The sequence below is a fragment of the Ischnura elegans genome, chromosome 7, assembly GCF_921293095.1.
Source record: "Ischnura elegans chromosome 7, ioIscEleg1.1, whole genome shotgun sequence".
NCBI lineage: Eukaryota > Metazoa > Arthropoda > Insecta > Odonata > Coenagrionidae > Ischnura > Ischnura elegans.
Genome location: NC_060252.1, coordinates 58504202 through 58528617, shown reverse-complemented (window position 1 = coordinate 58528617; position 24416 = coordinate 58504202). Strand labels below are relative to the sequence as shown.

General features: G+C 36.2%; 1 protein-coding gene across 2 annotated transcripts; it reads left to right on the top strand.

The window, feature by feature from the left end:
* The first annotated feature begins 137 nt into the window (after positions 1 to 137).
* LOC124162579 (meiosis-specific nuclear structural protein 1-like) lies at positions 138 to 23974 on the top strand. 2 transcript variants are annotated; one of them, XM_046539157.1, is made up of 11 exons: positions 138 to 348; positions 2248 to 2314; positions 2412 to 2594; positions 2976 to 3101; positions 6521 to 6899; positions 7719 to 7861; positions 9413 to 9645; positions 12276 to 12446; positions 16322 to 16438; positions 17609 to 17759; positions 23785 to 23974. In XM_046539157.1, the coding sequence occupies exons 1-10, from the start codon at positions 302 to 304 to the stop codon at positions 17730 to 17732; spliced, it is 1590 nt and encodes a 529-aa protein (XP_046395113.1). In that variant the 5' UTR covers positions 138 to 301; the 3' UTR covers positions 17733 to 17759; positions 23785 to 23974. The 2 variants fall into 2 exon arrangements, with proteins under 2 accessions (XP_046395113.1, XP_046395112.1); XM_046539156.1 differs by lacking the exon at positions 23785 to 23974 and having other exon boundaries at positions 17609 to 18769.
* Positions 23975 to 24416: the final 442 nt, after the last annotated feature.

Sequence of the window (24416 nt, the reverse complement as noted above, 5' to 3'; positions counted from 1 at the left end):
ATTTAATGACATTAAAACTATTAGGTGCCTCAAGGAAAGGAAAATTCGGTGTTGCTGGTGAGACCGTTCATTGATTTCTATCAACGCTATCAACGAGTGGTTGGTATGACTGGTATTTGTTTGTAAACAACCGCCATGGGTACCTTCTTGTATTTCCCGCTTAAAATCCAAATAAGAACCGTCTGAACTCCTTGCTTCTCTACGTTTTCCTCTTTCCTTTGTACGTCAAATATGAGGAGGGCACATTTAGATATGAATTACGTGTACAGCTGAATTTTTGTGAAGGGAAAACATCCTGCCGATGGAAAAGAATGTAAATAGGGTGCATGGACCTCTCAACAGCAACGAGTGAGTTGCCATTTCAGAATGTTTTGAAGGCATGATTCCACTCTTAATTATTATGATAATGATATTATTTATTTTCAATCATATGTATGAATATTCTCGTTAATGGGACTCATTTTAATCATTTCAACACGAGGGCATTGATGTCTCCTTTTTCTGTTATTTTTAAAATTTTTTACCATTTCCTGTTCTGGGTGTACCCAGAGTCTGGATTAAAGGTATAATTTTCTAGTTTCAAAGGCATCTTTTGTAAGACATTCCGAGTACCCATTGGCTTTAGGGATCAATGGAGTATCATCTAAGGAAATTAAATGTTCTTCAGGCAGGCCATGTTCAGCCATAGCAGACTTATATCTATGTAGAAAATCATATACTCCTGTGCTCTTGAATTCAGGTCTCCATCATAATTCCTGCCTCCCTGGTATATATTTCCTGAGAATGCACTGAATGACTGATTTATTAAGTCACAATTTGTCCTTGACTGTCAATCAAGCTCAAGTATAATGTTATGACTTATGTTCTATTGTGATTGATCATCTTGCATCTACCCTAGAATCAATTCCAAAGCAAATCCACCAGTGCCTGTTAGGCAAGTGTTTTCTTTCATTTTCAGGAATCCTGCATAATTTCTCTGCATTATTTTGCTTTCTAAATAGCAAATCACCCAGTCTTAGATCTTCTACGTTAATATCAAACCTTCTTCCTGCCACATCCAAAAAATGAGGTTGTTTGCCCTTTCTTGTCATAAGCCACCTGAAGATCAGGCATTCCTTTGTTAGACATTGATATTTTGGAACTTATTTCAGTTTTTATACATTATTATTATATTATTTATGTATAATTTTTGGAAAAATTATTTAATAAGATGCACAAAGGTTAAGAAAAAGACTTCGCTGTTCCACAAAATAAAATATATTTGCGACCGGTTTCGATACTGATACTGATACAGGTACTGATACTTGTAATTGCCAGATGATGATACGCTGTATCGAAACCGGTCGCAAATATATTTTATTTTGTGGAACATTACTTCAACATATATTTTAATCTAAATATTTGAATACTCGTACGGTAAATTATATCTCTATCAGAATTTTTTAAAAATTGGATTAATCTTACGCCTAGTTCATACTTTAAACCAGGTCCCTGATTGGATACATCTCCAAACTTACACAATTATTATGATTGGATACAACTCCAAAAATATTGTGCCTTGGGTAATGAGTACGGAGGGAGGGGATTTGGAATGTAATTTTTGGGGAAAATAATTTCCCCTTATTGCAGAAAAATTTAGTAGGTATTAGATGTAAATAGATGCAAAAATTGAAATATGAGGAAGAAAATGGCATTAGCAAAAGAGTTATATACCTACAGAAATGAATGCAACCATGATTTAAGGCTTAAAAAAAGATTGGAGGCATACAGGTGTATGGGCACTGTGTAATTAGTGGAAAGAAGGACAAAATGTCTGCCAAATACCAGACTTTGGGTAGAATATTGCTCTTTATAGACGTGAGAACTCAAATTTTTACCTAATATCAATTCACTATCTTATTGAGGCTTTTGTTTTGATAAAGGATAGTTGTCTTTCATTTAAACTTCCAATAATAGGAATTAAAGGTATTCCACTTTTGTGGTAAAAATCATACTTTTTCAATAACTCTCAGGTGGTGCCAGTAACAATTACTGGTGTCTAGCATTCATCTACTCTGCATAATTCTAATGGAGCCGTATCTCATGGAAATACTTAGGTCCAGTAATGTTTTTTTTTCTTATAATTGGCTTACTTCTTGCTTTTAGGAAAGTTTAAATATTTTGGAATTTTTTAAACTGATTTTATTTTAGCAACAATAGTATTTTACTAACCCTTCTAATGTATATCAAACAATTAATTTATTTCAGACAAATCCTGTCCACTGAATATGATAAAGTTCTTGATTCCATGATAGATGAAATTGATGTTGTCCAAGTGAGTATTGTTGGCTATCTATGTGAATATTTGTAGCTATGATTGACTACCATCAATGCGATGTATCATTAAACCATTTTTACCATTATGTTTAAAGGATAATGTTGTTAAATTACGAGAAAAGTGTATTGAGGTTATCAAGGATAATTATGAACTCTCTAAAAATGCCAAGGAAAGTTTACTGTGTGAAGTGCAAGACAGCAAAACCAAAGATAAAAACCTTGATCCTATCACGCTAATTACTAAAAATTTGCTGCAGCAGCTAGATTTGGCCTCTCAGGTAACCTCATTGAGTAATATATTTTTATGAAAATGGTTATGCATGTATAAAATCGTATTAGGCTCGATTTTGTGGAAGTTCTTTGTATCCATGATAAAAAGAAGAACACAATGGTAATTTCCACACTTTTAATGTCACAACTCAGCAACCGACCATGGTTTCAATACGTAAGTGTCATTTTCAAGGTCCTTTGTCATTTCCAAGGTCCAAGTGTCATTTTCAAGGTCCTTGAAAATGACACTTACGTGTTGAAACCATGGTCGGTTGCTGAGTTGTGACATTAAAAGTGTGGAAACTACCATTGTGTTCTTCTTTTTATGGTTATGCATTTTCATTGTCGTTTTAGTTTTTTTTGTAAAATTATAATCGCTCTTATTGCAGGAAAAATCTCTCTTTTTGGAATTTAGTCAGACTGTTTTCCAAAAGATGTGTGTCCTAGAGGAGAAATTAGCCTCCTATGTTGGTGATGCGGGGAAGGAGGAACATTCTAAGGGTGTTATTGAGAAGGTATGCCACTTTTCCATGATTGATCAGACTTGAATGGATTAGTGAACTAATAAAGTATACTAAGCAGGATTCATAGTGGTCAAGGAAATAAATAAAGGGACTGAAAATGTCAGGGAAATTTGATTATGGCCACAGAAAAGAGGTGCAGCAAAAAATTGGAAATCACGATTTAACATACGGAGTGCTGCTCCTTTCGAGTGATGAGGGGGGCATATTGTTGCACTCCTGGCTGGGTAGAAAAAGGGTCGCACTGGTATAGGGCTTCTTGACTTCATTTTTCCACTACTTATACTGCTCGAGTTTATTTCACAGTATATCTTGCTGAATTTCCCCATAAAATCCCTGTATTTACACTACTACTTTGCCATCACGTACACCTGGTAGACAACCTCAGCACTCTCTGCCAAAGAAAAAAGACCTATATTCTTCCTATTCAAAATTTATAAAAAATATCACCTAATCTCAAATTTCTCCCACATTTACCATTCAAGAATGCTCTGAAGTAATATTTACTATAACCTGAAGGACTTCATGTTGGATTCGGAGTGATTTTTGTCCATTTTCTACTTAATTTTCATAACTATTTCATGTATCTTATTTATTGTGATTATTATTTTTTTAGATCTCTAGGAAAAATAAACATTATTATTGTTATTGATGTTAGATCAGGGAAATTTAGCACCGGAAGAACCCAACCCATTATTTTGACAACTGCTCCAAAGGGCACAATTCCTTCTTTTTTCTTTCTAGAGCCTTAATTTTTCCTGACTTTCGATTACTTTTGACAAAGTATATTATGCAAAGAAATCAATTATTTTGAGCAACTAAAGATGCCTCTCCTAACATCACATTGCTAATCTGAAACCGAAACAGAATGTCTACTGTAAAACAAGGATTCCACAGATAGTACTTTTTTTTAAAGTAAGCTCCTTATCATCCCTTTCAAGACTTGAATAAGGAAGGACGAGGTCACAGGGAATAGAATGTTGTTCTAAATTTATATGTATTCAAATCAGGGTATGAGTTATCATTTCCAGTTATTGATTGAAAAAGATTAGTGCTGCCTCAATCAGCAAAAACTTTCTGAAGTGATGCTTGCGAGGCATATCAAATGGAATGATATTGAAGGAAAATAAAATAATGAATTATGCCTAGGTTGCAATAAAAATATATGAAGTACCTATCTATAATGATTTGGCCATAGGGTCATTCCACGTCAAATCACCCAGAAATTTTCAATATGACACCCACCGACTTGGATTTTAATGAAATTTTTGTCACTAGCTACTATCACCTATCTAATGACCCATGTAAAATATTTCCTCTCTCACTCTCATAGTTGGCAAGATATGAGGAGTCAAAGTTTGAGATATTTGCTCAGAAGTGGCGCTAGTGGGAGTCAAATTCCAGAGTGCAGGGCACAGGGTAAAAATTCATAACTCAGAAACCACATAACATATTTGAATGAAATTTTGACCCCTTGTCTAACCAAGTACATAGCTTCCATAGTAATGTCTTTTATTCCCCTTGCATTGTTATGTTAGCCAAAATGCTGTCAACAGTTGTTAATTAACCGATTTTTTTAGCTCAAAAACATTACTTCATATTTTCAGAATTATCACCAAAAGGCAGAGCAGTTAACTCATCCAATTTTTTTTTAAATTGAAGGTTAATATGTGCTCCAATATACTGTGAAATAAAAATGGTGGTGTTTTGACTGCCACTATGAGTATTTCAGGTTTTACTTTTTTTTCTGCCCCCATGAGAGGGTTTTTGGACACGTACTGTAAGATAATAAGTATAAGTGTATCCATACCTTCATGAGGATATATTTGAAATATTGGTCAGTAAATCTAAGACCAAACATGTAGTCTAGTGAATGTGGCTCTTGTTCATACAATTTTTTTAAATAACAATACTTGGCTTGTGGCAGCTGAGGGGAAAAGAGTCCAAATGGCTCAGAAATGTGAAATGATGCTTTTTCCTGGAATTTACCCATTTTTCAAGTGTTTAGCATATGGAAAAATTGGTATCAACATACATTAGACTCTTACTGTGCATAAAGAGGATAAATGGAAATACTAATTTAAATAAAATTATTTAAATAATACACTTTAATGTGTTTAAGGCATCTCCCGAACATCTCTGGAGGCTCTCTCGGGCAACTAAACGCTTTACAACACCACCAATTCCATCGCATGGGGATTTTCCATATGGGTGCATAAATTTCACTTTCACATCATGTTCTTCCTCGTGTTTAGAAATCACTAATCCAAAAAACCAGTGGTCTTCATAAGCACATGCAATGTTCAAGTTTGTTAAGATCTGTGAAAAAGTGATTAAATGAGTCCCGCTGAACTGGAGTTGTACAAAGTTAGCCTCACTTTCACAGAAGAAGTACGGTCTTCCAATCCCTTAGTGATGGAAGAGCTGACAGAGCAAATGGTATTACTTATAGATATGCAGCAGGTTGTCACCAATATCCACATTCCTTGATGGCAACTGGAGTATTAAATTTCTATTTCACTGGGAGAGATAATGCTGACATTATGTGCCACATTGTTTTCTCCCCTGCCTCACATATGATTGTATTACATGACAAACTTGAGAATGTAATACAATCCCACCTATTCAGCCTCACTTCTCAGTGTTATTCCATCTCCCCAAGGTATAAGAGAATTAAGTGCAACCTCTACATTAGGAAGAATAAAATGTTACAATGTATCATAGTGAGGGCATGATAAATCAAAATAGATTCTAGGGTACCACTTTTAGTCTTCTGCCAAATCTTCTTGTGTGAAGATGCTCCATGGGTGTCCAAGTTTATTCTGTGTGTACGATTAGTGTATTTTTACCTGTACATTAATTGTGTGTGCTATGAGTTAGGCGAAGCTGCTCATTGTGAACTTCAACATTAAAAAAGGTTAGTGTCTCCACTATGCTTCAAAATGAGCAAATGCCTGGGTGAACTGACATGGAATGACCCCTTACCTACATTTCATGTATAGTGATGATTAACTATGGCAACCATGTGTGGCTGTTGAATACCAATACAAATATGTTAGTGATAATGTGCTAATTATTATTATTTTTTACTATGAAAATATTTGCACATTGTATATTAGAATAGTAATTTAATAATTATCGAATATAAGAACAAGTGTCTATGCATGAACATCACCAAGCATAAATTTTACTGTTGTCCAAAAAAGGTCACTGCTCAATTACATTGAAAATGGAAAGCTTGTGTGGACTATGCTAAGCTATTAGCATAGCCAGGAATCATTTGCATGTATCTATTTTTTTAATGTCTCCAAACTAATGAAGTTTCAAAATTAATTCTGTCCTTGTGAGATAGAATGGTGTGTGTAAATATTTATGTGGTTATGGCAATTCATTATCAATTCATCTTTTTGTAGCTCCAGGCTGAATATTCGAATGTGATCCATATCTTGGAGGCTCGGCTCAAGTCTTTACAGGCAATGCTTGTAAAAGAAAAAGAAAAGCAGGAAGCTTTGATGACTTTACATGCAGAGAGGGCCGAAGGGAAGTTTCAAACATTACAAGACAGAATTGATGAAGCCAAAGTGAGGGAGGAGATAGCTGAAAAGAATGAAGCTGCATATCTGAGGGACATTGCTGAACTCAAACATTTCAAACATAAGGCCACAGAATTATTGGAGGCAGCTCATAAGAAAGAGGAGTTAGCATTATTGCAAATTGAAGAGGCACTCAAATTAAGTGATGCAGCTGTAAGAGAAAAGGATGCTGCTGTCATGCAACAAGAAATTGCTCATGGTAAGGAAGTTAGATACAGCAGGCTCCCGATCATCCGGCTTTGGTATATCCATGTTGCAGATTATTCGTGCATTATTTTCACTCTCGCTCAGTATTTTCCGCGATGTTTATTTTAAAAAATAAAATCAGATGCAAAATCACTGTAATTACTGCATTAATGCTAGGATACACTGGGCTTATTATTTCTGTTAGAATCCCCTTTGTAAAATAGAAGCAATCGCGTGCTAGCTGCGCTCACGGGAGCACCAAGGTCCTGTTTTCCAATCCTCGCAGTGCGCAACTGCGCTCCGTGATCACGGATACACGTGCCGCAGCAGTTGCAACCCTGGCAACTTGTGCGAGAGGCAACAACGGTGCCTCTCGCACAAGTGGTGCCTGACAGTGTAGTTTCCGACTTCGAGGAGTGGTTTTGAAGCATTCATGCAAACCACTTTTCTGTATCCGTGATCACAAAGCCACGGAATTGTGGTTTTTGAAACCAGGCCTTTCATGGAGGATTATCAGTACGAGTACAACCATGTTATCGCCGCTAAAAAGATCGCGGACTGGCAAAGAAAGCCCGCAATGAGTCAGGGAAGCACTCTAAAATAACAGAATAACTGCATAGATAATAATATATTTTTTGTTATACGTAAATTATGAACATTACAAGACATTAATGTGAAAGTTTGGGTTATCTGTGTTTTCCGATTATTTGTGCCGTCTATCCCCATCATTAGCCTGGTTAATCAGGAGTGTGCTGTATTTGTTTCTAATTTGAGTCCTTCAAGTTTTTGTTCCGTTTTCCATAGAAACTTGAAATGTATGTTTTCCCTACAGAGGAGGTGATCCAAATGAAAAAAGCTATGGCAGATTTGATTGAAGATGCAGGGATTCGGGTAAAAGAAGAAGTAGATATTGTAAAGCAACAGTTCAACTTAAGAATTCAAAAAATTGTTGGAGAAATGGAACTCAAGGAAAAGGTTGGTGTATTCATCTTCACCCATATCTTCCTAATCATCAATATTTTTTATTTTATTTTTTTTGGCTAACTTTTCTCTCATGTGTTCAATAGAAATAAACATAAGATGTAATTAAGTGACTCAAGGATGTAGGCTTCGATGGAGGCCATTATTTTTTGGCAGCTGTTAATAACGTTTCAGGGTGTTAAATTTTTCAAGGAATTGCTGGGGAAGTCGCCCCCTCTCCTCAATTCACCACTGCTGGGATGCATTCAAAATGAAAGATTTTGCCAAACAATTTACTTCATAATCTTAAAAGAATGACAACCTAATGTTACGGAGTTGATCTTTTTAACCATGAAAGGTAGCAACATATGATGCAATGGTCATTGCATGCATGTGTTTTAAATGTGACATAAAGTAGTTAATTTTTACTTTTACTTTATTTATTTTCTAACATATTTATGAAAGTGAAATTTTCCCCTTGTTCTCACAGTTTATCAAATGAGAATTGCCGTACAAGTTAGCAACTCCTCTTTTTTTCTGATGATACATGTGATTTTTCATGATCTCAGATTTTTAAGCTAAGGCTGCTTAGATTTGCATTTTGTGTTGCTTTTGAATTTCCACTGGAATTTGTAACACTCCTTGAATAAATAAATTCTATTCCACTACGTATCTTACTGCATTTTTCTACATCATTTTACTAAGTTGTGGTCTATGAGTGCCATACCATTGATATTAAGTCAGGGAAATAATTAATTTCCAACTGGAAATTAGGTAGAAGTTGGAAATCGAGCATGGAAAATTGGTATGATTCTCTAAGGAGTTACAGAAAAATTTTATTTTATTTTTAATACCATTAATATCTTTTAAACAAAATTTAAGCATCAATATGTATTATGGTAATTTATATGTTAATGTAAATTCAAAATACAGAAATATAATATTTTTGCTGAATGGTGCATGATTGTAACCAAAGGAAGTGTTTTGTAAAATATTTTGCCATTGCATTATCACTTCCGGATGATTTAGATTAAAGTAAAAGCAATTTTGACATGAATAGACAAAGATATCCATCCCTTAAATTATCCATTAGTATGTATGATGCCGATATAGGTAATTAAAGGACCAAGTTTATTACAATATCTCATGTTGCTCCGAGAGTCAGACTGCAAAATGCCAATTGGTGTTCTTTTTTGTAGTTGTGTTAAAGATAATGCTGGAATGAACATCAGGGAGCTCCATCCAGCTAATCAAGGCTGATGGGAGCATAGGTTAATGACTTCAAATCACCTCTCTCTCCCCTCTGGCAAAGTTTTTGGGAGTTACATTCTAAGGTACAAATTCTCCAAATAACCCTTCCCTCTGAAATGCACTCCCCCTCCATGTAAACTGTTAAATTATCTTGAAATTTTATATGTGACATTTGATAACCAATTTGGTCTCCGAAGTGGAAAGTGACCTTATTGCATCTATCCAAGGAATAGCATTTAACTGTGACATTACATGGCCTACGGACATTGACATTCATAATGCTAGTGGGTGACTGGAATAATATGTCATTTGCAGGAAAGTGAGAGGTTAAGGCAAGATTGTGAGGACTGTAAGAAGAGAAGTAAATATCTGGAAAAGCGTTTGGAAAGATTGGTGGATAAAGGAGTCAAGGAAACCTCGGCCTCTGGTGATACTAGCCCAGCAGCTGGTCTTTATGAGCAACAGGTTAGGTTACTTCAGCAAGAGCTGTCAATGGAGAGGGAAGGGAGAAAGAGACTGGAGGGTGAAATGATGTTGCTCACTAGAAGGTATGTTTGTGATGCATATTTTTTCCTGTTATATTTCATTATATTTTTTTACAATTGAGGTAATTAGTTGTAACATAAGACTATCACACTTTTTGCGAGCATTTGTGCATGGAAATATCATATGTAATCAGTTACTACATTTCATTTGCCACAAATCTTTTGTTGTCCTTTCTACGCAACTTCTATTTGCAGAAGTAGCATTAATAGTTTGTGAAGATGAAAACTACCTGGGGATTTTGTTTCATTTTTTTCCTGTGTATGCAATTGCTGTGTTCTTGTGTTTATTCTTACACTAGAAAGTAAGGGATTGAAATAGTTCATCTCTGTTGATTTACATGTAAATTTCTGTGGGTTTTTCATTCTATCCCTGTACCTCTGTAAGAAACCCATCAGATAAGCTGCTTACTTGGAGATAGTGTGACGACCTATTGGTCAGAGCTCACATTTACTGAGGGGAGGTTGCTTGGTTCAAATCTAGGTCAAAGGCAATGAACACCCTTAAACATAAATCCTCACAATGCAAGATACCCCAGGGAAAGGAACTACCCCACCTATACTAAATGTGTTAGATTAATAATAACAGCAATATTTAATTCATCTGAGAGACTCAATGAACAAAAAATATACAGGCAATGTATAGGACATGTTGCGAATAGAATTTGGTGAAGGGTAGAAAATTGGAAAAAGTAATATTAAAAATTTGTTGTCAGGTATTCTCTGACCCTACTGAAATATGTAACAGTAAGAAATTCACGGGCCGTTTTATTCAATATAGGTAAATTGTTTTTTATAATACATTCAGGCAGGTTGTCATATAATTTTGTACACATAGACTTTGGGCCATCTTATGCAATAGAAATATTTGATGACTTTATCATTGATTTTTTTATTTTCTTGTATCATAGAAGTAAATATTGCTGCTATACGTCAATGGCAAATTACTTGTATTGGAAGGAAGAAGCAGTTATACAGAATGACAAAGTCCTTCTGTGTTGGGAGTAATAATATATTGTGGCATCCCACCCCCGACTCGCCCGGATACCTCAATAGAACCGGGGGGGGACGTCGCACAAAAATAAAAAAAATACAAATCCGCGAAGATCCCTCCCGCATGGGACCTACGGGACAAAACTATGCCACTCACTTCTCGTAATTCACATAAAATAAAAAAATATTCCCCTTCTGTGAAGATGATTGCGGGTGGGGGGTTCCCGATTCAAACTGATGGGTGACATTCGGGCGCTGATGCACTCGTCCAACACGCATTTACGGGAAGGAAATCAGGCGGGGCGAAAGGAAGGACGAAGGATATTTTCAATGGGGTGACCCGTGGAGGAATCAGAACAAAAACACTCTCTCAAACACTCTCAATTAAACAAAATATAATTCACACAAATAAGGTTGCATATGACAAAAAAAAACAAAAGGAACCCTCTTATACGCTAATGAAATATGAATTGGTGAAAACCACTTATGAAACATCGATGATAAATTAAAATAAAAAACAATATAACTTGGTTTCTAGATGAAAATCAATATAGAAAATGATGATAACAAAGTAAAGTTCGGTGGTGAACACGTAAATATGATACAAATTCAATGATTTCTTGACTGGGGAGGTAAATGATAGTCCATCCCGTCGAATGTAAATTTGGGGTGCGAACGTTAATTGTACTTGGTGACTGATTTCACTTTCACTAATGTAACGGGTGCGTTCCGTGACTGTTTGTCTTAACTTGGCTTGGCAGGAGACACAAGGGGGCTTTGGGGGGGGGGGGGGGATAGCTGCAATCTTACTTTATCGTAGTCCGAGTCTGGACCAGGTTGGATCCAACACTCTCTCGTTCCATTTACTGCACTCCTTTCTCCCTTGTTGGAGGAAGCTGCATCCGGAACGGAGATAATGCGTCCTCTTCAGCTGGTCCTTTGCTCCTTCGGACGGGGGGGGGAATTCTTCTTCCAGATCAATCTTTCTGGAAACACTTGGGCCCCTTGTCTCCTCCTGCCGTGCGTCGCACTGATTTTGGGCATAGGCTCCGCCCGACAGTCACTTAGGAATTCTCTTGGTTCTCTTACGCGCACCACCTTTTATCATACCTCAACTTGGGGTGGGGGTAATGCACAATGAAGGGAGGGAGGAGTAATACGCCACTCACTCCGGGAAAAACCCGAGCTCCCCTCCTCCCACACACACACACTCACACACAACCATACAAAAATCGGCGAAAACACATTCATCCCCTCTTACTCATCCACGCCTTCCTCCACGGGCCATGGTCTGGGGGTGGGGTTTTGGGAAAGGTCGTGGAACGAGCGGGTAAACTGGTAGGGAAGAAAATGCGCCGAGTAGAAATGCACTGTAATGGGGCTTGAACCATTACAATATTTCCACAGCATACTCTTTTGTAGATTTACCTCTCACTAATGCTGGGGTGAAATTTTTTTCATCCATCCATGAACCTAAATGGTTTTCCTACTTATCCCTACTTTTATGACTTAGTATTTCAATACATTTTCAATAGTTCTATGATATTGGATAGGTACTGATTTCATTGGTTTAATCTTAATATTTCATACAATTTTTTTTCAGTCTCATTGTTTTTCTTTACAACGGTTGTTCTATATTTCAGATTAGGTGACATTACAGGACAACACCATTTACTTGGCGCTTCAATGCCCGTGAAATCTGAACAAGAAACTGTCAGGAAACATTCTGTAACAAAGCAACTGGCTCAAGAGCTAAGAGAACAGATAACAAGGCTTGAGAATATCTCTGCTGCAGATAATAAAGTTTTTGGAAGGTAAACTTTTTTGATAAATTAATAGATCTTAAGTCAGTAATCACTAGCAATTTATTCACCAGTATTTCATTTGCAACTTTAGAGCTTCATTTTTATGAAGTGAGAATGTTTGCAACTTAATTGCTGTCTCCTCTCCACAATTGCTGCTGATGATATCACGATAAGGGATGTTAGTAGAAATGGTGTGGTATTAATTTGTGGTTTATTTTGGCATTCTGTGGTGAAATAAAGTTATCAGATGGTGTCTGTTTAGCCAAGCATACATTTTGTGTAGAGATGAGCATTTGATTGGAATTTACCTGGTATAATCACAACTTGCTTGTTGTTTTCACAACTTCATTGTCAAATTTGTTTAGCTTGAGTGTCCTACCAATCTATGAGCCTGCTTGTTTCCTCCATGTTGAAGAGTAATATAAGAGCTGCATGGCGGTGATTTTTTCAATCCCCTCAATGTTAACTTATGTTTATTTAAAGCAGGGGTACAACTGTGGGAGAGAGAAGCAGGCATCAAAAAATGGGCCCCCTCAAATTTGGTAATCTTTCTTCCTGACGTCAGTGTAACTCCTCCTCTACTCCCCTCAGGGTCTATTTGGTGATTTGGGAGGGATTCTAATAGAGGATACCTTCTCAATTGTTGTCAGCTAAGGGGCTGCCTTCCGCCATCTGCTACCACATCTTGATTCATTAGGAAGGAATTGGGTATTTCATTACAAGATAGGATTAATAAACAAATGTGTTTATTGTTATTAAGCACATTCACATAGAATCCTCGTCAAAAATTCTGGGGTGTTGATGTTGCTGCACTAAGGATGTGCTCATTGTAGTGGCTGCTAGAACTCTATTCCCATCTAATGTTTTTTGGTCCAGAGCCCCCTGTACATGAGGCAGTGGTTGAGAGCAGTGCTGTTACCCTTAGTTGGGGAAGGAGGGAGAGTGGTGGTGGGGGAGGAGTAAGAGGCAAGCCTCAGTGGAGCAAAGAGCAGGTCCTCTGACAGTGGAAAGGGTTGGTGGTGAGCATGCTTTACGCATATCATAGAAAGACATGTGCATTTCTTTTTTTTTATAAGCATTCATCTCACAGCATACTGAAACACTCTCCTCTAGATAGTGATGGAAAAATGTCAGTCGTAATCGAGTTTTTGAGCAATCATTTATTTTAATTGAAATATAAAGCTCGACTTTTCAGCAAAAATCAAAATTTGGATCAAAAGATGGATTAATTAAAATCAACTATTTATTAAAAAAAGCAATTTCTGTAAAAACATGTTTGTTATTCATTCAAAAATCACTCGAAATACACAATTGAGTAGGTAATCTACTGAGAATAAATACTTGAACCATTAATAGCAAAATTTACACATGCACGCACATTAAAGTTTTGGGGTCACCGCTTGGTATCATTAGGCTTCCCGAAAATTTTTTTGAAAGATCAGCTGTTTGATATGCTTTCTAAATGATTGAGGTCGTACCTTTCCTATTTTTCTGGCTTTGGAGAGAAATAGGCCAGGAGTGACTCTGCTGAGATCAAATAAAATGTTGAAGATCAAAGATGAAAAATCAAGTTTAGAGCAAAACTTGAATATCACGGCTTTATCTTGATTACCTCGATCTTCACTTATTATAACTCAATTATCGATTTTAATCAAAATCATTTTTTTCATCACAGCCTCCAGACTCCCATTAATGCCTCTATATTAGAGATGTGCGAATAGTATCCGCGGATACTCGAATACCTTGAATACTAGAAAGTATTCGATATTCGAGGTCTCGAATAGTTATGCGAAAAGTACCGCCTCGAATACCTCGAATACTTTGAATTACGCGTCGTACACTGTCGCACGCATGTCGTTGGTAGTTGACTCGTAGAGAGAAATGTAGAGAACTCTAGTCTTTTTGTGTGTTCAGCACCGTTTTAGGCAAGTTGACAAACTACATCAAATTCGCGGGTTAGAGCGGTGAAAAGAGTTCGACGTGGGGAACCTAAATTGATCCAGATGAAAAAATCCGAAAATCCCCGGTTTCCCCCACCAGGAAAATCTCAGTGCCGTGGGATAGTAACTGTGTAGCACAATTCCCAAAATCCGCTGCCCCCTCCATCCATCAGCCCTCGGCCCCTCCTCCGACACTTTCCTCCTCTTCGAAATCAAACAAAAGGCCCCAGCTCGCGCAGGTTTCGTATAAATGAGACGAAGTGTTTACCATGTGTCATTTATGGCTAATAAGGACTGGCACTTAGTTTGAATCTTTTCCAGGAGATGAAACTACCATAGGGAGAAACTCAGTGCCGCGGGATAGTAACATTGGTGCATTTCCCACGATCTGCTATCCCCCTCCATTCAGCACTCGCATCACCCACTCTGACGCTTTCCTCTTCTCCGAAATCAAACAAAAGGTCCTCGCTCACGCAGAGATCGTATTACGAAGACCTTAGCTTCGGAAAAAATATCAAGTTATACGAGAACAATAAAGACGTGTCTCACGCCCCCCTTTTCTCCCCCACTGACCTTTTTCTGCCTACCTGCTTCGAAGTTCCCCATTTCTGGAGGTCAACTGCTGCATGAGTACTGTGGGATAGTTACATTAGCGCATTTCCCAAGATCCGCTATCCCCCTCCATTCAGCACTAGCCCCCCCTATGAGGCTTTCCTCTTCTCCGAAATAAAAAAAAGGTCCCAGCTCGCGCAGGGATCATATTACGAAGACCTTAGCTTCGAAAAAATATCAAGTTACACGAGAACAAAAGAAATGTGTTTCGCGCCCCCCCCTTTTTCTCACTCACTGACCTTTTTCAGCCTACCTGCTTCTAAGTTTCCAGTTTCTGGAGGTCAACTGCTGCATGAATCACCTATTATAGCCCAAAAGGTGTCTAACAATGACTTTCGGCAGTTGATATTACACCTTCGTTGGATTGAAATATTAGTAATGTGCGTGTAATTTATAAAAGAGAAAGACCAAACGCGACGCATTTCTGACTTTCTTTAAGCATTTTACGCGAGGAAATAAATGTCAAAATAGGACGGAGACTTGGCATTCTGGCGAGACTCGATATGAGCAGCAGAGCTTCTCGGAAGTTGATGCGGTATTTTTTCCGAAAATAGACATCAAGTGACAATTTATGAGTGGTGCAATAAATCTTTATTGTTACAGTCCCAGACCAAGGGATATTTTCTCAGGATATTTGGTTTCTCCCTGATAGCAATTCCAAGTCATCGTCTTATCTCGTGAGAACTCCCAAAGATGGACTGAAAATAATTGAAGAAAATCCGGAGGAGAAGAGCTTGTATTCTACAAAATGCCTCAGATTGTCAGCTCTAGCACTTGGCAGCAGGAGCGGGGGTAAAGTGATGATAGTTGAATTAATTATATGCCCAATTGTTTCCATAAAATTAAAATATTCCATTAATCATCTAAATTCCAGTTTGAATCCTTTAAAGGAAATCAAAATTACTCCCCAAATCTTGTGTTGCCTGCTGCATAGGCAACCGAGTCAAACACTCCAGCATTCATCGTTTAGTATTCGAGGTATTCGAAATTCGAGGTATTAGAATATTCGAGCAATGATTTAATATTCGAATTCGATATTCGAGTTCGAGAAATCTACTATTCGACCCATCTCTACTCTATATGTATATGTTTTGACTGAAACAGAAGCAGCGCAGGAGTATGAGAATCTACATTGGCATTCCTCTAACATTAAGCAGTGGAAGTAGAGAGGAATGGGGAAGTCCATTGTTTCACCTGTTTGGAAAGCCACCGTGCTGCTTCCCCTAAATTTTTTCTTCTTTTGATTGGGTTAATTATTAAAAGTGATAAAATATTATTTTTATCTATTACTTTTCCATCAATTTTTTATGGTTTGCATTTTTTAATTCACAGTGGCAATGAAATTCCTGCTGAAGTCCAGAAGCCAAAAATAGTGTACTTACCATCGAACATGATGAAGCCATCTGACCTTCATGAAATAATTGGAGCTCAACTTGAAATGAAGCAGAAGTAAGTATTTGTAAACTGTATCATTCTTTTATTCTGAAACAACTGGTATCTACTTTTCAACTATCAAGAAATTCTTACAAAGTGTCCCTCGCCAATTGGTTGTAATGGTAGTTTCCAGGTAGATTATACTTTTGCATAGTTGTGAATTCAGGTTTTTTTTCCTTTTCAAGATCAGTCTTTGAATGAGATGTTAAATAGCATATGAATGAATTCTATGGAATTTCAATATTTAACAATATTTTAATAATTCTTAATGAAATATTCTATCTCATAAAATAAGTAATAGAATTTTTTTTCATTATGGATACATCAGGATACCTTCCATCTACTCAGGGGCAGATCCAGAATTTCTTTCCGGGGGGGCACAAGCAAGGCCGTATACAGGATTTTGTTCTGGGGGGGTGCAAGGATACCTCATAGTACAAAATGTACGCAATGATAATGGGACCATGTTAAAAATCTCGCATATTATTTAAGGGTTGGGGGGGGGGGGGCACGTAGCCATGTGTACCCCCCCTCCCTACCCCCCCCCCCCCCTAGATCCGCCTATGCCTCTACCTATCCACCATAATTAACATTTTGTGAAAACTCATTTATGCATTTTTTTTTTATATTGACATATTCACATTTTTCTCTTCTTCAGTATGTTGGCTGGCTTCCCTTAGAGCTGGGTTATTATAGCCATTAGTATTTCCTAATTTCAAAGTTAACTCATTAAATAAGTTGAGGCATTGAGTGATCCCGGCCTTTAGCATTAGGGAGTAAATGAGTTTAGCTCTTGAAATCCTATTTTTTGTATTCCTTGGGCTAATAGAACAAAGTTTATGTGTGTCATGAAGAGGAATTAAAATATGTGTGCTGAAAGAATTAATAATATGTGTTATATGCTAATTTTTTTTTTTTTTTTGGAAAGCTTTTAATTTCTTCCTTGTAAGTACATTTTTGCTCAGTAAAGAATCGGACCTAGACTTTGCAATCATAGATTTTTAATGGTTCCGGAAGCCATTTAGATGAAATTATTGGCGTTATTATGTTTGAAAAAATCTGTAATATATTTACATATATATTTAAGTATTTTACTAATATAATGAATGCAACGTGCACATATTGCTTCCTTGAAATCCATGTAAAAATAAATGTCAGTTAACACATTTTACTTCTTTCTTTAAGGTGGAAAAAGGAAGCTAATGATTTAGCTTTTAAATTGGGAAAGCGAATAAGAGAGCTGCATGGAGAAGTTGATAAACTCAAGATGGAGAACAAAGAACTTCATGCCCGATTAAAGGAAAAATGAAAGTGGAGATCTATGTCAAATCAACTTGTGAGTTTTACTATTGATATGAGTGATGAGCTGATTATATTCTCATGTTTGGTCTATGTCAATTTATGAAGAGGTATTTAAGATTCTAAACATATATTCCGTCCATTTTAAACTGTTATTTAAGGATAAGATATTTTTATATGTTGTTCCAAAATTCTGTTTACGACATATGTATTATCCTATATAGATTCATAGCATTGTGGATCTATTTTTATTACGAAAAACTTGTTGTGATAATATTTTTTCAGTTAAGTAGTAAGTGATCACCTATTATCAGAATCTTCTCTATTAGCGTGAAAGATGTTTTTGCTATAACAATGCCTTATCCACTACACTCATTGCGTAAAATATCTTACCTATTCATATTCTTCCTCCCAGCTAAGTTATAATCTTAGCCCACAACTGACTGATTATGAGCAGAAGTATGTGTTACTTTGTGTTTGACTTATTTGAAAAATAAGTTTTCTATGTTTTTGGGAAATGATGTTTTTAATCATTGAATGAATTTTAATGGCTAACATGTAGTGAAATATGTAAATAGAATAATAATATCACCTTTATTAATCAACTGAATTGAGGACTTTGAAGTCCTCTCCGGCAATTTAGTAGATGGACTCATACATCCAAGCCCTAGAGGGGGAAAACTCACTCAGGTGGGACTCAAACCCACAACCTCTGGGTAGGCAGATGAGGACTTTATGCCATTGCTACCATAGCTAGCAAATGATTGAGGTACTCCCTCAAAATTTACTTCTCTTTTTACTTCTTTCAATTGCTCGTGTACACAAAACCCTGAATTCATATCATATGTATATAAACATCACAAGTCATGCATGTTAGTACATACGTGGTAATGCATCAGTCAGTACGTAAATCAGATCAATGTGCTGCTTTCTCAGATTGCTGCTGTTTCTACTTGCAAAATTGTAATCAATAAAAAGTTGTTACTATACCTTATGTTATATATGTATGTATTTCTATTCCTACATAAACCAAGAATGAAACCGTTACATGCAGTGAGTTCAATTCCTGAATTGATTCTATTATGTATCTTTTTAAAATCATCCTCTTATCTACCATCATCCATACTGTTAAGAGACATACCTATTTGCGAAGGTACATAGCTGCCATCAAGAGCTATTTTAGTTTGATTGTTTATTCAAGAATTATGCATTATACAATGAGAATGTTGGCTAGCCATGGACTCCCACTTTTCTTTTACGTACCTATATGTTTTATATTAGATGTGATTTTTATTGATTACATAACTACATAACTCTCACTAAACTCCTCATTTTTTTATCTTCATTAATATCTTATTTGTTGATCTCCTTTTTAATTATTCCTTTTAATTATTTTTTTATTAATACTCAAATTTTAATAATAATCGTGTTTTGGTTATGGTAAAATATTTGGATCTGAATCATATATACATATTATGTTGTACCTATACAGTGGAGCCCTTATATAACATAGTTGAGGTGGCCACAAGTTTATGCTATAAGTGGTCCTGCTCTGGTAAACTGTGAATTGAGCTTCAAACAAAGCCTACTTGCAGTAATATCAGTGGCGCCGACTCTATGGGGCCTGAGGGGGCCTGAGCCCCCTCAAAAATTCGTTATGGGTGTGAGGAGAAAATGTGTCAGGCTTGTCGATTTTCCCCGGAGTGTCCAGATATCGAGATTCGAGTTATCAGGGTTCTCATGTTGGTCATTTAACTCTTCTAAAATGCTTAGAAAACTTAAAACTCACTAGTTATAAAATTTCCCGGGGCAAGATCCCCGGTTTGGGCCCCCCCAATATTTTTTGTAAGTCGGCATCCTTGATTAATATTATGTCATTTATTTTATAACATCATACAAGAAAGGAAAAATAATTTCTGAAAGTATTTAGAAAGTTCAGCTACTATCCAAATCAACCGAGAAAACTGCTGCCTGTCTCTATTTCAAAGCCTGCTGCCTCTGCCAACTACAACAGAATTCTTCACCAGAGGTACTCAAATGAACGTACCAATTCAATTATCTTTTGCACAGTTATGATAGTAAATAGGGAATTGATTATCCTCTATATTATTTCTACTGTATAGATACCTTTTTCTCAATTTATACGCAACCAAACTCTACAAATGAGGTACCAAAATGCACAGAATTTATCAGAGATCATGCGACGGCATACCTTACTTCCTAAATATTGCTATTGTTTCCTAAAATTGGTTATAAAAAATTTCTAAAAAATTGATAAAAACAAATAATAATCGATTCCGGCAAGATTGTCCTCATCCCAAGAATACAGTTAACGCCGTCAGATCCCACCATGCCTTTTTTATTTGACTCGCAGACAATTTCCCATTAAGGTTTCCTATGCGATGACTATTAACAAGGCTCAGGGTCAGACTTTGTAAAGAGCTGGCTTATTCCTACCTGACCCTGTATTCTCTCATGGCCAACTTTATGTACCATTCTCTAGGGTAAGATCTTTTCATAATATTTTTGTAAATATTAAGGAAAACATTAAACAAGTACATATTAACAGAGGATAGTGTAATTAATTCCAATTTTGTGTTTAAAGAGGTCCTCTGACCTCAATTTGTGCATGAAAATTCCAATTAAATTTGTACATAAGACCCTGTCTTTTTTTTCTACATTTTAAAATTAGAAACGTGCCTATCCCACTGTGGACCTGCATTGAAAAGAAAAGAGCAGGGGAAGCCCACTGGGAGCGGGCGCATCATGCTCGTCTTCTATATTATTTCTACTGTATAGATACCTTTTTCTCAACTTATATGCAACCTAACTCTACAAATGAGGTACCAAAATGCACAGAATTTATCCGAGAACATGCGACGGCATATCTTACTTCCTAAATATTGCTATTGTTTTCTAAAATTGGTTTTTAAATAATTTAAAAAAAACCTATAAATATTCCTGACGTTAATGGTGCACAAACTGATACATTTGTTCATTTGCAACAATATCTCGCATTCTTTAAATAACTTTTATCAAAATGCCGCTGATTCCACATTCAAGTCTCCTGTTGATACGTAAGTATGAGTCATCATGTGCATTTAACAGAGGATAGTGTAATTACTTCCAATGTTGTGTTTAAAGAGGTCCTCTGACCTCAATTTGTACAGGAACATCCCAATTAAATTTATACATAAGACCCAGCCTTTTTTTTCTACATTTTAAAATTAGAAACGCGCCTATCCCTCTGTGGACCTGCATTGAAAAGAGCGGGGGAAGCCCGCTGGGAGCAGGCGCTGCACGCTCATTTAATCATATTGTTAAATTAATTCCTGAAATTTGCTTGTTTTCATATTGAAATTTTCACGCAACTAAAGAATATGCATCGGAGATATTTTCAGGGACAAGTTACGCATTGGAGAGAAGAGGCTATCTTTCAGCTTGGGGGAAGGATTTAGGTAGTTCAAATCCTGTTGAAATTGTCGTCAAACCTGGAGTTATTCTGAATTCTCATGTATGCGCAGAATGATTCAATAATTTATATAATTTAATGATATTATTAATTAGTTGCTCTCATTATCTCCGGGTTTCTACCGCATTCTTTCATGACTAAAGACAACAGTTTCGCCAGCATTTTCTGGTCAGAAAGTGAGGTTTTATGCAATTGAAAGGGAGCAAATTAGCTGGCTCCATTTAACTATCACTTGTATCATTTCCATAACAAAACTCTTATGAAAAAGAATTATGGACATAGTGTGCAAAGTGAAATAATCATCAATACGAAGATAGATTTTATAGACAGCTTTCCACTCAAGTCTTTTTTCTGATCTTTTAACACTTAAATAGTTCTTCTAATATAAAATAATTAATCAAAATAAATTATTTCCTCCTCAACAAAAGAAGAACTAGTGAAATAATGGTTTGGACTAGATGAATTCTCATGGTGACAAAATGCCATGTTGCCTTCTGGCTGATCTTTTAGCAATAAAAGTGATAATAATGTATGAGAGCTTTCATAAAACACGTTTCTATGACTTAATCAGCTGTGAGATAGATGATTAACCCGGCATTACTCGCGTGGGGTGTTCTGAACACCCTACCCTATATTTCATTGTATCACTGTTGACATGGTTTTACAAGTGTTCCCATGGCAGAATATATGTTACTAAGTAAATTGACACTGGTGGGAACTCGGAAAAAAAACAAAAGGGAATTGGCACAACAGATGGTTTGTACATAACAGAGGGAGGTGAATAGTAGCCTTTTTGGATTTAGAAAGAACATGACTATCTTATGTTCCTGAAAAAGGTAAAAACGTAATTTTGCTGTCAACGATGCATAGCAGTATGAGCATAGACAGTTCAACTGGTGACAAGAAGAAACCGGAGATAATCTTTTCATAACGCCACTAAGGGTGGTGTTGACACAGTGGATGAGATGTGTGTAACATCATTCAAGAAACTCAAATAGATGGCCAATGGTGATTTTTTTCCTCTTGATAAATGTGGTAGGCATCAACTCATTTGTTATATACAATAACGTAAATCCGGGAATCAAGATGTATAGATCAAAATTCCCGCAAGAAATAGCGTGGGAGTTGGTAAAGTCATTTATAAGGAGAAGATCAGAAATGGCAATGATCCCAAAGGAACTGAAAAGAAAGATCTTATTTCGCTGACTTATCAACATGTGAAAGTGCTACGAAGCAAAGAAAAGTAAAAAGTGGTTGATGCATTGTATGTCCGCGGAATAAAGACATTAAAACAAAATTGTTCTGTTGCTCGTGCAATAATTGGATGTGTGCGAGCCATATGATTTATATTTGCAAGGATTGAAAGGAAAATTCTAAGGATCACTGGCTAGGAAAATAAAGTGTAAAAATTTCAATATGTGTTTATATTTATTAGAAACCTAGACTACTAATCTTTGATAAGTTAGGGAAAAATATGTGAGAACGCGGCAGAAAAGGACTACCATGCTTATGTCATGATAACATCATTCATAGTGCATATTGAAGATTCCGAGGAAGTAATTTTCGTGAGAGACAGATGAGGATTCAGATATAAATTTTAAGGGGAACACCACTCCCAAGTATAATCTCAGGTTTGTATTGGAAGTTTGAACAAAAATTTCTCAGGTGGAAAACCAGATCACAGTGGTCATTGTTTCAGACATGTCAAAACTATGATCAAGCATCCTTTTTCTGGGCAAATATGAGTCACCTCTGCCATGAGGATGACGCTCTCCCTCAACATTAAAAATGCAAGTAAAAATTGATTTAAGTCATAATAAGTACTTTCAGATGATTAAATGACCTACTCAAATTTTGCCCTTCTATTAGGTTCCTCCACTATAAAATCTAATTTCATTCATTCATCTCTATTGTTTAAAATTTGGGCACTGATAATTACCATGGTTAAATTGTTTACTCTTTTATGCGACGACCCATCGTAGATTCAATTATGCTATCCTTGAAAATACATTAACCCTAGTAATTTTTTCAAATAAAATATTGTCTAACCCATTTTTTTTTTAAATATTCTATGGGGTGTCAAGAGTACCCCACGCGAGTAACCTCGATCGCGGAATCTCATGCAAGAAACGCCGGGTTAAATAGGATAGGTGCCCAGTCGGAGAATTAGATCAGATGCTGATTGAGAAATTGTTTGAAAAATTTGTGTTTAAGAGTTTAATATGTTCACCAATCTTCCATGGCAGAGTGGCCAGTTTGAGGCTTAATAAGCAGCTTGCCATCGCAATTTAATAGATGAAACTACGGTAACTTTTCAATTGGCTCCTGTTCACAGAGAATTTTTCCTGAGAGGGAAACTAACTCTCTAGTGTGTCTGTAGTTAATTAAAAGAAAAATAAAGGAAAATCTATGAAACGTTTTTATGGAAACTACTAAATGGAATTTTTCATTGGATTGGAATTTTGGAATATTCCACATAGTTTTATTCTCTTCCAAAGTGAAATAAGTTCTCTCCAAGTAGAGGAGAATAAAACCATTAGAAGTATTACAGTATTTTCATTCCAAACCAAGGAAAATTTGTTCACTTCAGAAAGATTTGAGCCTCGGCTAGAGAAGACACCAAACAAGACAATGAGGGCGATTTCATTTCCTACCTACTATTGAGAAGACAAGGGAAAAAGATGGTGGATGAAAATATGTAGAGGAGATTTGAAACAATCACAATTTTCTTTATTTTATGTATGCAAAAATTAAATGTCTGGAATCAGAAAATCCCTTAAAACCCATTGTGTAAACACTATATGCATGTAATAATGGTTTTCTTCTGTCAGTTTGAGTAAAAATTATTAAAATATATTTGTTTATTACCAATTGTATTTGTTTCCTTTGACTGTAGGTAACCTAACATCCTTTTCACTTGATGTACTCGTATCTTAATCATCACAGATCGGACATGTTTGCATATGTTAAGAGCTTATTTTTTCCTGATTAACACTATAGTTAATTTGTCTCTGCCAATAGGTTATGTGTCCAGTTTAATTTTCTTAAATATCGTACACATAACCCACAATCTCTCGTTTGGCAGGTGAGGACTTCACTCTGCCCCCACCGAGGCCGGCGAGACCATTAATGGAATTAAAAAAAATAAAGAAAAATATGAGTTCTTGAAGATACTACTCAAATGTCGTGCTAAAAGAATTATACAGTATTATATATAGTACC